This window comes from Calidris pugnax, unplaced genomic scaffold, assembly GCF_001431845.1.
Source record: "Calidris pugnax isolate Ruff unplaced genomic scaffold, ASM143184v1 scaffold30, whole genome shotgun sequence".
NCBI classification, from domain to species: Eukaryota; Metazoa; Chordata; class Aves; order Charadriiformes; family Scolopacidae; genus Calidris; species Calidris pugnax.
In genome coordinates, this window is record NW_015090776.1 from 4,914,169 (window position 1) to 4,926,561 (window position 12,393).

The following is a 12,393-nucleotide window of genomic DNA, read 5'->3' on the forward strand; positions in this document are numbered from 1 at the left end:
ACCCACGTGGGTCTTTGCGGGTTGCCGGGACCCCAAGGGCCAGCGGGCGCAGGTGAGGCCGGGCTGGGAGGCAGTGGGTGGTGCTGGGGACGGGGGTGCCGGGTGCCGGGGCGGCGGGAGGGAGCAGGGAGGGGGTTTGCCAAGGGCTGGGGCTGCAGCCGGGCACGCGCGGCACAGGGAGCCAGGCTGGGACAGCCCCGGGATCAGCGGTGGCTGGCGTGTGTGGAGGGGACGGTGGCCCGTGGCCCGTGGGGGAGGCAGGGAGCCCCGTGCCAGGGCAGCGGGAGCAGGGTGCTGGGCGTGAGGCCGGGCAGGGATGGAGCCGGAGCCCGAGGGGCTTTGCCCGGGAAAGGCTGAGCCTCTGCAGGGGCAGCCCCTCCTGCCCCTCCGTGCCCAGGCAGCCCCTCTCTTGCAGGAGTTACAGAATTTGGCTTCCAAGCACCCCAACCTGGTCATCGTCCCGCTCGGTAGGTGCCCCGAGGTGGGCTCCCTCGCCCCGGTTGCCCTGGCGTGTGCCCGGGCGCTGTGCACACCCCGGGAGCCCCGTGCCGGGAGGGAGCCGTGCCCACGGGCCAGTGCCTGCGGGGACACCGGGTGCTGCCGTCCCTGGGGGGACACAGGGGACCCCAATCCCCCATGGGGACGCTGACCTCCCCCCTGTCTGCCCTGCAGAAGTCAGTGACCCTGCCAGCATCAAGGCGGCTGCAGCCAGAGTCGGGGAGCAGCTGGGAGGCTCAGGGCTGAACCTCCTCATCAACAACGCTGCGATGCTGATATGCGACACACTTGAAAACGAGACGCTGGAGAACATGACCCAGGTTTACACCACCAACACGGTTGGGCCCCTGCTGGTGGGCCAGGTGAGACCCTCACCCGAGCAGTGCTGTCCCCAGGGAGGTGACAGGGTCCGGCCTCTGTTCTGGTGCCGACGGGCTCTTTCCTGACAAGAAGGTCATGGAGCCTCTGGCTGGAGCTCAGGAGATGGAGCCTGGTGGGCTGCAGCAGCGGGAAGAGGCGGGAGGATGCTCTGGTCCTGGTGCCAATGTTGCCCGCTGTGACAGGAGCTGGTCCTCTTCCCTGTACCATCTCCATGTGTGGCCCTGTCTCCTCTTCCTCCTCACAGGCGTTCCTGCCCTTGCTGAAGAAGGCTGCCCGGGGACAAAGCAGGGGTTTGGGGACAAAGCAGGGGTTTGGGGACAAAGCAGGGGTTTGGGGACAAAGCAGGGGTTTGGGGACAGGCAGGGCTGCCGCCCCCATCCGCCTCGGCCCCCCCGCCTCACCTGGGTCCTAGCGCCTGCCGCCGCCCGGGCTCCTCCCCGACGCCCACCCCGCCGGGAGGAGAAGCCGCCGCCGCCGCCATGGGCCGGGCAGCCAGGCACGACGGCGTCGCGACCCAGGAAGAGGAAACGGGGCCGGGCTGCCCAGGATCCGGGGCGGAGCGGGTGGAGGAGGCCCGGCCCCATACCGAACTCCATCCCCGGCTCCAACCGCGTCCCCGTCCCCAGCCCTAACTCCACCCCCATCTCCATCCCCATCCCTAACTCCGTCCCCATCTCCACCCCCATCCCAAACTCCACCCCCATCTCCATCCCCATCCCTAACTCCGTCCCCATCTCCACCCCCATCCCAAACTCCACCCCCATCTCCATCCCCATCCCTAACTCCATCCCGATCTCCATCCCCATCCCAAACTCCACCCCCATCTCCATCCCCATCCCTAACTCCATCCCGATCTGCATCCCCATCCCAAACTCCATCCCTATCTCCATCCCCATCCCCGTTTTCACCCCCTTTCCCATCCCCGGTCCTCCCCACTCTCCTCCAGCTTTCTCCCAGGAAGACACCCGCTTTCCGTGTCATTTGGCCAATTCTCTGTCACCGCTTCCCGTTCGGTGGGGTCACACGGGGTGACAAACCATCACTGAATGGCTTGGCGTTGTTTCTTCTGGTTTTGGGCTCCCAACAGCTCCAACCAATCCCAGGTTCTCCCCAGGGAGAAGCATCATCCCTCCCATAACGGGCTCGCGCACGCTTGAGGCATTAAATTCTTCTCCTCCTCTTAAAATTAAACTCCTCCTCTTGAGGCATTGAATTTCCTGCTCAAACCTGGCCAAACGAACTGGGAAACCTTGAGGCACATGCCGATGGGACGGCCAACGCCTCCCCTCGCCCAGGTGAGGGCTGGAATCGGGCCACGTCAGGTTGTGGCTTGGGATTCGGTCGGCGTCTTTTTCCATCCCGGGGCTCCGGAGGCGGTGGCTGTATCCGCGGGCTGGAGTGAGTGTGGTGGAACACCAGGAGAAGGCGGGTTAGTGCTGCACAGAAGAGTGGAGAGCAGGGCTTGTTGGTTGCTTTTTTTTTAAGAAAAAAAAAAAAGCTAATTTATTGGGGTCTTTGCATTAGGTAGCACAGGCACGGAGGATCAAGCCTCTTGAACAGGATGGCTGGTTACTGGAAAGGTCTTGATAGCAGCATCTCCAGCTGGAACAGGTGAGACTCCCCAGGCTTACACCCACCCGGTCCTGTACGATCACCTGCCTCATCTATTGTTATTAATTATCTTAAATTTACCTACAAAACATCTCGTAACTATCTTCTGTGTATCTTCTGCAATTACAACCCATCAGCAGGAACCCCCTGGGGAGGCCATGGGATGCCCAGATGCTCCCTGCAGGTCGTTCACCAGCCCATGGTGGTGGTTCTCCAACACAGGTGGTGCTTCTCCATTGACATAAAGCACAGTAGGAGCTCCTGGGGGGTCTTCAGGCCTGTCCCAAGACTCCTGTATCCACCAGTCAGAGGTTTTCCTTGAAGTTCAGTCCATCACCTCCACAAGGGTTGGTCTGGTGCCTCACTGCTGCAGGAATGAGCCGGGCAGTATCTGGACCACCCTGGGACTGGATGTCCATCGTGTCTTGGGTGTGTGCCTGGACATGGTCCTGATTCCCAGCCGCACCACTCAGGAGGAAAAACTGAATTTTATCCTTCCGTCCAACTTACAACTTAAATACTATCGCTGTTGTTAGAGCACACCCTGAGGAAGGGGTTCCTCTGGGCAGCGCTGGAGGGTTTCCAAGCACTCCTGGAGCGTTTCTAGGCTTTTCAGGCCATTGTGGTGGCCGAGGGACACTCGCTTGTCCCAGATGCTCCATCCCTGACCCTGCCTTTGATGTTGCACAAGTTAAGCGCAGGAAACTGTGCTGCTCGGGGTGAGTGAGTTCACCCCTGCCTGCCTGACCTTGGGCGAGGGGAGGGACACAGCCTGGTTTCCCACGAAGGAGGGTGGCAGTGGGAGGGGACATCATGGTGCCCTGCACCATTACAAGGGTAACACTGGCCCAGAAAACCAAGCAGCTCAGATTTGGTGGAGGAGGGAAGGCAGAAAGAGCAGGTCTCCAGACATTGAGCCCAAGGCATTCCCTGCCTGGGCAGGACACCCGGCTCCCCTTGCGTCACTCTTCGGCCGCCGGGAAAGGTGGATCGTGGGCATGGACCAGGGCCAGGAGACTGGGGCATGGGCAGAGAATTTCCCAGAGGCACGAGCTGATGCAAGCCCTCGCGGGAAAATGCGAGATAACCGAGGAGCAAAAGGCACCTGCAGAGTCAGGGGTGAGAGCAGTGCAGCGCTCAACGGAGAAGCGACATGGCAGGGCTTCACGTCCGCTCCGTCCTAGTGACGGGGGCCAACCGGGGCATCGGCCTGGGGCTGGTCCAGCATTTCCTGGAGATGCCAAAGCTACCCACGTGGGTCTTTGCGGGTTGCCGGGACCCCAAGGGCCAGCGGGCGCAGGTGAGGCCGGGCTGGGAGGCAGTGGGTGGTGCTGGGGACGGGGGTGCCGGGTGCCGGGGCGGCGGGAGGGAGCAGGGAGGGGGTTTGCCAAGGGCTGGGGCTGCAGCCGGGCACGCGCAGCACAGGGAGCCAGGCTGGGACAGCCCCGGGAGCAGTGGTGGCTGGCGTGTGTGGAGGGGACGGTGGCCCGTGGCCCGTGGGGGAGGCAGGGAGCCCCGTGCCAGGGCAGCGGGAGCAGGGTGCTGGGCGTGAGGCCGGGCAGGGATGGAGCCGGAGCCCGAGGGGCTTTGCCCGGGAAAGGCTGAGCCTCTGCAGGGGCAGCCCCTCCTGCCCCTCCGTGCCCAGGCAGCCCCTCTCTTGCAGGAGTTACAGAATTTGGCTTCCAAGCACCCCAACCTGGTCATCGTCCCGCTCGGTAGGTGCCCCGAGGTGGGCTCCCTCGCCCCGGTTGCCCTGGCGTGTGCCCGGGCGCTGTGCACACCCCGGGAGCCCCGTGCCGGGAGGGAGCCGTGCCCACGGGCCAGTGCCTGCGGGGACACCGGGTGCTGCCGTCCCTGGGGGGACACAGGGGACCCCAATCCCCCATGGGGACGCTGACCTCCCCCCTGTCTGCCCTGCAGAAGTCAGTGACCCTGCCAGCATCAAGGCGGCTGCAGCCAGAGTCGGGGAGCAGCTGGGAGGCTCAGGGCTGAACCTCCTCATCAACAACGCTGCGATGCTGATATGCGACACACTTGAAAACGAGACGCTGGAGAACATGACCCAGGTTTACACCACCAACACGGTTGGGCCCCTGCTGGTGGGCCAGGTGAGACCCTCACCCGAGCAGTGCTGTCCCCAGGGAGGTGACAGGGTCCGGCCTCTGCTCCACTGCCGACGGGCTCTTGCCTGACAAGAAGCTCATGGAGCCTCTGGCTGGAGCTCAGGAGATGGAGCCTGGTGGGCTGCAGCAGCGGGAAGAGGCGGGAGGATGCTCTGGTCCTGGTGCCAATGTTGCCCGCTGTGACAGGAGCTGGTCCTCTCCCCTGTACCATCTCCGTGTGTGGCCCTGTCTCCTCTTCCTCATCACAGGCGTTCCTGCCCTTGCTGAAGAAGGCTGCCCAGGGGAGCCCGGGCTCAGCGCTGAGCTGCAGCAAGGCAGCCATCATCAACGTGTCCAGCAATGGGGGCTCCCTCAGTTCTCCTGCTGGTTGGCATCTGTTGCAAGGTGTCTCCTACCGCTGCAGCAAGGTACAGCCCTGCCGTGCTGGGGACGGGTTTGCTTCCCCTGCCCTGTCCCGGCCGTGTCCCCTCGCAGCCACCCTTCCCCTCCCGCCGCCATCCCTCCCTCTCTCCCCGCAGGCTGCTCTCAACATGCTGACCAAGTGCCAGTCCCTGGGCTACCGGGAGCACGGCATCCTCTGCGTTGCTCTCCACCCTGGCTGGGTGCAAACCGACATGGGGAGCTCAGTTGGACACACAGTAAGAGTTTCCCTCCCAGCCCCCCTGCTGATTTCCCCGGGGAGGGAGGGAGTCGCTGCCCGCACCCCCCACCATCCCCTCCCTGCCTGCCCCATCCCTGCCCGGGCTGCCCCCATCCCCTCTGCTCAGCCCCTCTGCCCGGGGCTGCTGCCTTTCTCCTCATCCTCCGGGGGCTCCTCACCCCGGCCCAGCTGCTCCAGGGCAGCCCTGAGCCCGGCCTGGGGCAGGGGCTGCCTCTCCCCCTCTCCCCGCAGCCCCCCGTGACGGTGGAGGCCAGCGTGCGAGGGATGCTGAAGGTGCTCTCCTCCCTCGGCGAGAAGGACGCTGGCACCTTACTGGACTGGGAAGGGAAGGTGGTGCCCTGGTGAGACCCCAGCCTGGCCTCCTGGCAGTGGGGCCTGGGGCTGGTGCTCCCGCCCCCTCTCTTGCAGGAGTTACAGAATTTGGCTTCCAAGCACCCCAACCTGGTCATCGTCCCGCTCGGTAGGTGCCCCGAGGTGGGCTCCCTCGCCCCGGTTGCCCTGGCGTGTGCCCGGGCGCTGTGCACACCCCGGGAGCCCCGTGCCGGGAGGGAGCCGTGCCCACGGGCCAGTGCCTGCGGGGACACCGGGTGCTGCCGTCCCTGGGGGGACACAGGGGACCCCAATCCCCCATGGGGACGCTGACCTCCCCCCTGTCTGCCCTGCAGAAGTCAGTGACCCTGCCAGCATCAAGGCGGCTGCAGCCAGAGTCGGGGAGCAGCTGGGAGGCTCAGGGCTGAACCTCCTCATCAACAACGCTGCGATGCTGATATGCGACACACTTGAAAACGAGACGCTGGAGAACATGACCCAGGTTTACACCACCAACACGGTTGGGCCCCTGCTGGTGGGCCAGGTGAGACCCTCACCCGAGCAGTGCTGTCCCCAGGGAGGTGACAGGGTCCGGCCTCTGCTCCACTGCCGACGGGCTCTTTCCTGACAAGAAGGTCATGGAGCCTCTGGCTGGAGCTCAGGAGATGGAGCCTGGTGGGCTGCAGCAGCGGGAAGAGGCGGGAGGATGCTCTGGTCCTGGTGCCAATGTTGCCCGCTGTGACAGGAGCTGGTCCTCTTCCCTGTACCATCTCCATGTGTGGCCCTGTCTCCTCTTCCTCCTCACAGGCGTTCCTGCCCTTGCTGAAGAAGGCTGCCCAGGGGAGCCCAGGCTCAGCGCTGAGCTGCAGCAAGGCAGCCATCATCAACATGTCCAGCATTGGGGGCTCCATCGCTTCTCTGTTTGGGTTTGATCTGATGCAAGTTGTCTCCTACCGCTGCAGCAAGGTACAGCCCTGCCGTGCTGGGGACGGGTTTGCTTCCCCTGCCCTGTCCCGGCCATGTCCCCTCGCAGCCACCCTTCCCCTCCCGCCGCCATCCCTCCCTCTCTCCCCGCAGGCTGCTCTCAACATGCTGACCAAGTGCCAGTCCCTGGGCTACCGGGAGCACGGCATCCTCTGCGTTGCTCTCCACCCTGGCTGGGTGCAAACCGACATGGGGAGCTCAGCTGGACACACAGTAAGAGTTTCCCTCCCAGCCCCCCTGCTGATTTCCCCAGGGAGGGAGGGAGTCGCTGCCCGCACCCCCCACCATCCCCTCCCTGCCTGCCCCATCCCTGCCCGGGCGGCTGCCCCCATCCCCTCTGCTCAGCCCCTCTGCCCGGGTCTGCCACCTTTCCCCTCATCCTCCGGGGGCTCCTCACCCTGGCCCAGCTGCTCCAGGGCAGCCCTGAGCCCGGCCTGGGGCAGGGGCTGCCTCTCCCCCTCTCCCCGCAGCCCCCCGTGACGGTGGAGGCCAGCGTGCGAGGGATGCTGAAGGTGCTCTCCTCCCTCGGCGAGAAGGACGCTGGCACCTTACTGGACTGGGAAGGGAAGGTGGTGCCCTGGTGAGACCCCAGCCTGGCCTCCTGGCAGTGGGGCCTGGGGCTGGTGCTCCCGCTGGCCCCCAGCCTCAATAAAGCCTGACCCGAGAGCCCCCGGCTCTGCTCTGCGGCCCCACTCCTTATCCTGGGCTGTGGCTGTGCCCGCAGCCACCTGCTCGCCCCACGGCTGCCACGGGGCTCCCCACCAGTGACACCCCCTGGGTGCTGTGGCACCATGGCCGCCCTCTGGGGACGTCCCCTCCAGGAGGCACCACAGATGGGGCACAGCCCCTCTCCTGGCAGTGGGGCTGCCCCAGGGACTTGGGATGTCCCGGCGCTGGGATCCCAGGGCCACGCAGACACCACTTGGACAGGGTGCCCCAGGGACTGGGAGTCACAGGGACAGGGTGCCCCAGGGGCTGGGGGTGACAGGGACAGGGTGCCCGAGGGATTGGGGGTCACATGAGCTGGGGGTGACAGGGACAAGGGTGCCCGAGGGACTGGGGGTGACAGGGACAGGGTGACTGAGGAACTGGGGGTCACAGGGACTGGCCACCCTCTCCCCTCAGTTGGGGGACACGGGGTCTCAGGGGGACAGACGGACACACGGAGCTCGGGCAGCACCTGGGCAGCGGGTACCAGGCTCGGCCGGGGCCTGCCTGTCATGGCAGCCTGTCCCGTCCCCTCCTGCTCTCTCCTCAGCCCACCTCGCCCCCATGGGGACGCTGACCTCCCCCCTGTCTGCCCTGCAGAAGTCAGTGACCCTGCCAGCATCAAGGCGGCTGCAGCCAGAGTCGGGGAGCAGCTGGGAGGCTCAGGGCTGAACCTCCTCATCAACAACGCTGCGATGCTGATATGCGACACACTTGAAAACGAGACGCTGGAGAACATGACCCAGGTTTACACCACCAACACGGTTGGGCCCCTGCTGGTGGGCCAGGTGAGACCCTCACCCGAGCAGTGCTGTCCCCAGGGAGGTGACAGGGTCCGGCCTCTGCTCCACTGCCGACGGGCTCTTTCCTGACAAGAAGGTCATGGAGCCTCTGGCTGGAGCTCAGGAGATGGAGCCTGGTGGGCTGCAGCAGCGGGAAGAGGCGGGAGGATGCTCTGGTCCTGGTGCCAATGTTGCCCGCTGTGACAGGAGCTGGTCCTCTTCCCTGTACCATCTCCATGTGTGGCCCTGTCTCCTCTTCCTCCTCACAGGCGTTCCTGCCCTTGCTGAAGAAGGCTGCCCAGGGGAGCCCAGGCTCAGCGCTGAGCTGCAGCAAGGCAGCCATCATCAACATGTCCAGCATTGGGGGCTCCATCGCTTCTCTGTTTGGGTTTGATCTGATGCAAGTTGTCTCCTACCGCTGCAGCAAGGTACAGCCCTGCCGTGCTGGGGACGGGTTTGCTTCCCCTGCCCTGTCCCGGCCATGTCCCCTCGCAGCCACCCTTCCCCTCCCGCCGCCATCCCTCCCTCTCTCCCCGCAGGCTGCTCTCAACATGCTGACCAAGTGCCAGTCCCTGGGCTACCGGGAGCACGGCATCCTCTGCGTTGCTCTCCACCCTGGCTGGGTGCAAACCGACATGGGGAGCTCAGCTGGACACACAGTAAGAGTTTCCCTCCCAGCCCCCCTGCTGATTTCCCCAGGGAGGGAGGGAGTCGCTGCCCGCACCCCCCACCATCCCCTCCCTGCCTGCCCCATCCCTGCCCGGGCGGCTGCCCCCATCCCCTCTGCTCAGCCCCTCTGCCCGGGTCTGCCACCTTTCCCCTCATCCTCCGGGGGCTCCTCACCCTGGCCCAGCTGCTCCAGGGCAGCCCTGAGCCCGGCCTGGGGCAGGGGCTGCCTCTCCCCCTCTCCCCGCAGCCCCCCGTGACGGTGGAGGCCAGCGTGCGAGGGATGCTGAAGGTGCTCTCCTCCCTCGGCGAGAAGGACGCTGGCACCTTACTGGACTGGGAAGGGAAGGTGGTGCCCTGGTGAGACCCCAGCCTGGCCTCCTGGCAGTGGGGCCTGGGGCTGGTGCTCCCGCTGGCCCCCAGCCTCAATAAAGCCTGACCCGAGAGCCCCCGGCTCTGCTCTGCGGCCCCACTCCTTATCCTGGGCTGTGGCTGTGCCCGCAGCCACCTGCTCGCCCCACGGCTGCCACGGGGCTCCCCACCAGTGACACCCCCTGGGTGCTGTGGCACCATGGCCGCCCTCTGGGGACGTCCCCTCCAGGAGGCACCACAGATGGGGCACAGCCCCTCTCCTGGCAGTGGGGCTGCCCCAGGGACTTGGGATGTCCCGGCGCTGGGATCCCAGGGCCACGCAGACACCACTTGGACAGGGTGCCCCAGGGACTGGGAGTCACAGGGACAGGGTGCCCCAGGGGCTGGGGGTGACAGGGACAGGGTGCCTGAGGGACTGGGGGTGACAAGGACAGGGTGCCTGAGGGACTGGGGGTGACAGGGACAGGGTGCCCGAGGGATTGGGGGTCACATGAGCTGGGGGTGACAGGGACAAGGGTGCCCGAGGGACTGGGGGTGACAGGGACAGGGTGACTGAGGAACTGGGGGTCACAGGGACTGGCCACCCTCTCCCCTCAGTTGGGGGACACGGGGTCTCAGGGGGACAGACGGACACACGGAGCTCGGGCAGCACCTGGGCAGCGGGTACCAGGCTCGCCCGGGGCCTGCCTGTCATGGCAGCCTGTCCCGTCCCCTCCTGCTCTCTCCTCAGCCCACCTCGCCAGGACGGGGCTGCCAGGGAGGGACCCCCGAGGCCTGGAGGCCAGCTCTGGGGGTGGCCCCAGCCCCCTGGGCAGGGCGGGGGGCTCGGGTGGGAAAGCAGCGGCCTCTGGAGAGGGGCCAGCACTGGCCCAGCATGGCTGGCACCTCTGTGGGGAGGGAGGGGAAGGGCTCCTGGCCCGGCCCTGGGCGCAGCGGCCACCAGCCGTTGGGGCTGGGGATGTGTGGGGATGTGACGTCCCTGTGGGTGACTGTGCTCCCCATGGGGACAGCATGGGGCTCAGAAGGCCCCACGCTGACATGTCCCCGGGCTGCTGTGATGTTCTCCTCCATGCCTTCCTGGGCCCGGGGCTGGCAGGGCTGGGCTTGCTCCACTCCATGAATCTTTCATATGGAGCCTGGTGGGCTGCAGCAGCGGGAAGAGGCGGGAGGATGCTCTGGTCCTGGTGCCAATGTTGCCCGCTGTGACAGGAGCTGGTCCTCTTCCCTGTACCATCTCCATGTGTGGCCCTGTCTCCTCTTCCTCCTCACAGGCGTTCCTGCCCTTGCTGAAGAAGGCTGCCCAGGGGAGCCCAGGCTCAGCGCTGAGCTGCAGCAAGGCAGCCATCATCAACATGTCCAGCATTGGGGGCTCCATCGCTTCTCTGTTTGGGTTTGATCTGATGCAAGTTGTCTCCTACCGCTGCAGCAAGGTACAGCCCTGCCGTGCTGGGGACGGGTTTGCTTCCCCTGCCCTGTCCCGGCCGTGTCCCCTCGCAGCCACCCTTCCCCTCCCGCCGCCATCCCTCCCTCTCTCCCCGCAGGCTGCTCTCAACATGCTGACCAAGTGCCAGTCCCTGGGCTACCGGGAGCACGGCATCCTCTGCGTTGCTCTCCACCCTGGCTGGGTGCAAACCGACATGGGGAGCTCAGCTGGACACACAGTAAGAGTTTCCCTCCCAGCCCCCCTGCTGATTTCCCCGGGGAGGGAGGGAGTCGCTGCCCGCACCCCCCACCATCCCCTCCCTGCCTGCCCCATCCCTGCCCGGGCTGCCCCCATCCCCTCTGCTCAGCCCCTCTGCCCGGGGCTGCTGCCTTTCTCCTCATCCTCCGGGGGCTCCTCACCCCGGCCCAGCTGCTCCAGGGCAGCCCTGAGCCCGGCCTGGGGCAGGGGCTGCCTCTCCCCCTCTCCCCGCAGCCCCCCGTGACGGTGGAGGCCAGCGTGCGAGGGATGCTGAAGGTGCTCTCCTCCCTCGGCGAGAAGGACGCTGGCACCTTACTGGACTGGGAAGGGAAGGTGGTGCCCTGGTGAGACCCCAGCCTGGCCTCCTGGCAGTGGGGCCTGGGGCTGGTGCTCCCGCTGGCCCCCAGCCTCAATAAAGCCTGACCCGAGAGCCCCCGGCTCTGCTCTGCGGCCCCACTCCTTATCCTGGGCTGTGGCTGTGCCCGCAGCCACCTGCTCGCCCCACGGCTGCCACGGGGCTCCCCACCAGTGACACCCCCTGGGTGCTGTGGCACCATGGCCGCCCTCTGGGGACGTCCCCTCCAGGAGGCACCACAGATGGGGCACAGCCCCTCTCCTGGCAGTGGGGCTGCCCCAGGGACTTGGGATGTCCCGGCGCTGGGATCCCAGGGCCACGCAGACACCACTTGGACAGGGTGCCCCAGGGACTGGGAGTCACAGGGACAGGGTGCCCCAGGGGCTGGGGGTGACAGGGACAGGGTGCCTGAGGGACTGGGGGTGACAAGGACAGGGTGCCTGAGGGACTGGGGGTGACAGGGACAGGGTGCCCGAGGGATTGGGGGTCACATGAGCTGGGGGTGACAGGGACAAGGGTGCCCGAGGGACTGGGGGTGACAGGGACAGGGTGACTGAGGAACTGGGGGTCACAGGGACTGGCCACCCTCTCCCCTCAGTTGGGGGACACGGGGTCTCAGGGGGACAGACGGACACACGGAGCTCGGGCAGCACCTGGGCAGCGGGTACCAGGCTCGCCCGGGGCCTGCCTGTCATGGCAGCCTGTCCCGTCCCCTCCTGCTCTCTCCTCAGCCCACCTCGCCAGGACGGGGCTGCCAGGGAGGGACCCCCGAGGCCTGGAGGCCAGCTCTGGGGGTGGCCCCAGCCCCCTGGGCAGGGCGGGGGGCTCGGGTGGGAAAGCAGCGGCCTCTGGAGAGGGGCCAGCACTGGCCCAGCATGGCTGGCACCTCTGTGGGGAGGGAGGGGAAGGGCTCCTGGCCCGGCCCTGGGCGCAGCGGCCACCAGCCGTTGGGGCTGGGGATGTGTGGGGATGTGACGTCCCTGTGGGTGACTGTGCTCCCCATGGGGACAGCATGGGGCTCAGAAGGCCCCACGCTGACATGTCCCCGGGCTGCTGTGATGTTCTCCTCCATGCCTTCCTGGGCCCGGGGCTGGCAGGGCTGGGCTTGCTCCACTCCATGAATCTTTCATGGGACAATCAGTGAACGGGCATTGGCTTAGAGGAGGCAAGAGCAAGGCAGAGAAGGTCTGCTTCTGACCACCTGAGGCACCACCTGGCTCATGGGACCCAGGGGAGAAGGATGAGCACAACCCATTTCCAGT

General features: G+C 66.3%; 5 protein-coding genes across 8 annotated transcripts in view; 4 read left to right on the forward strand and 1 right to left on the reverse strand.

Moving 5' to 3' along the window:
* Window positions 1-1,410, reverse strand: part of LOC106892042 — a 14,798-nt gene extending 13,388 nt beyond the window's left edge. For 3 of the 4 annotated variants that reach the window (XM_014948927.1, XM_014948918.1, XM_014948934.1), the window contains exon 1: window positions 1,281-1,404. In XM_014948927.1, coding sequence (XP_014804413.1) covers window positions 1,281-1,360 — 80 coding nt within the window. In that variant the 5' untranslated portion in view covers window positions 1,361-1,404. Of the gene's footprint in view, window positions 1-1,280 lie in introns of all 4 variants that reach the window. The other variant, XM_014948943.1, reaches the window with a different exon arrangement.
* A 2,198-nt stretch (window positions 1,411-3,608) lies between these two features.
* Window positions 3,609-5,661, forward strand: LOC106892062 (C-factor-like). Its single transcript, XM_014948957.1, has 6 exons — window positions 3,609-3,790; window positions 4,154-4,205; window positions 4,411-4,598; window positions 4,862-5,020; window positions 5,132-5,251; window positions 5,506-5,661. Exons 1-6 carry the CDS (start codon window positions 3,644-3,646, stop codon window positions 5,617-5,619), a joined length of 780 nt encoding a protein of 259 aa, XP_014804443.1. The 5' UTR covers window positions 3,609-3,643; the 3' UTR covers window positions 5,620-5,661.
* On the forward strand, window positions 5,647-7,241 carry LOC106890863 (C-factor-like; the record flags this gene model as incomplete). The annotated part of the gene is made up of 5 exons (XM_014946942.1): window positions 5,647-5,734; window positions 5,940-6,127; window positions 6,391-6,549; window positions 6,661-6,780; window positions 7,038-7,241. Coding segments are annotated over 5 exons (669 nt in total), but the record flags the coding sequence as incomplete, so codon positions are not given.
* A 117-nt stretch (window positions 7,242-7,358) lies between these two features.
* On the forward strand, window positions 7,359-9,177 carry LOC106890868 (C-factor-like). The gene is made up of 5 exons (XM_014946955.1): window positions 7,359-7,425; window positions 7,876-8,063; window positions 8,327-8,485; window positions 8,597-8,716; window positions 8,974-9,177. The coding sequence occupies exons 1-5, from the start codon at window positions 7,359-7,361 to the stop codon at window positions 9,085-9,087; spliced, it is 648 nt and encodes a 215-aa protein (XP_014802441.1). The 3' UTR covers window positions 9,088-9,177.
* A 1,141-nt stretch (window positions 9,178-10,318) lies between these two features.
* On the forward strand, window positions 10,319-11,214 carry LOC106891480 (C-factor-like). Its single transcript, XM_014948052.1, has 3 exons — window positions 10,319-10,525; window positions 10,637-10,756; window positions 11,011-11,214. Exons 1-3 carry the CDS (start codon window positions 10,334-10,336, stop codon window positions 11,122-11,124), a joined length of 426 nt encoding a protein of 141 aa, XP_014803538.1. The 5' UTR covers window positions 10,319-10,333; the 3' UTR covers window positions 11,125-11,214.
* The last annotated feature ends 1,179 nt before the right edge of the window (window positions 11,215-12,393 follow it).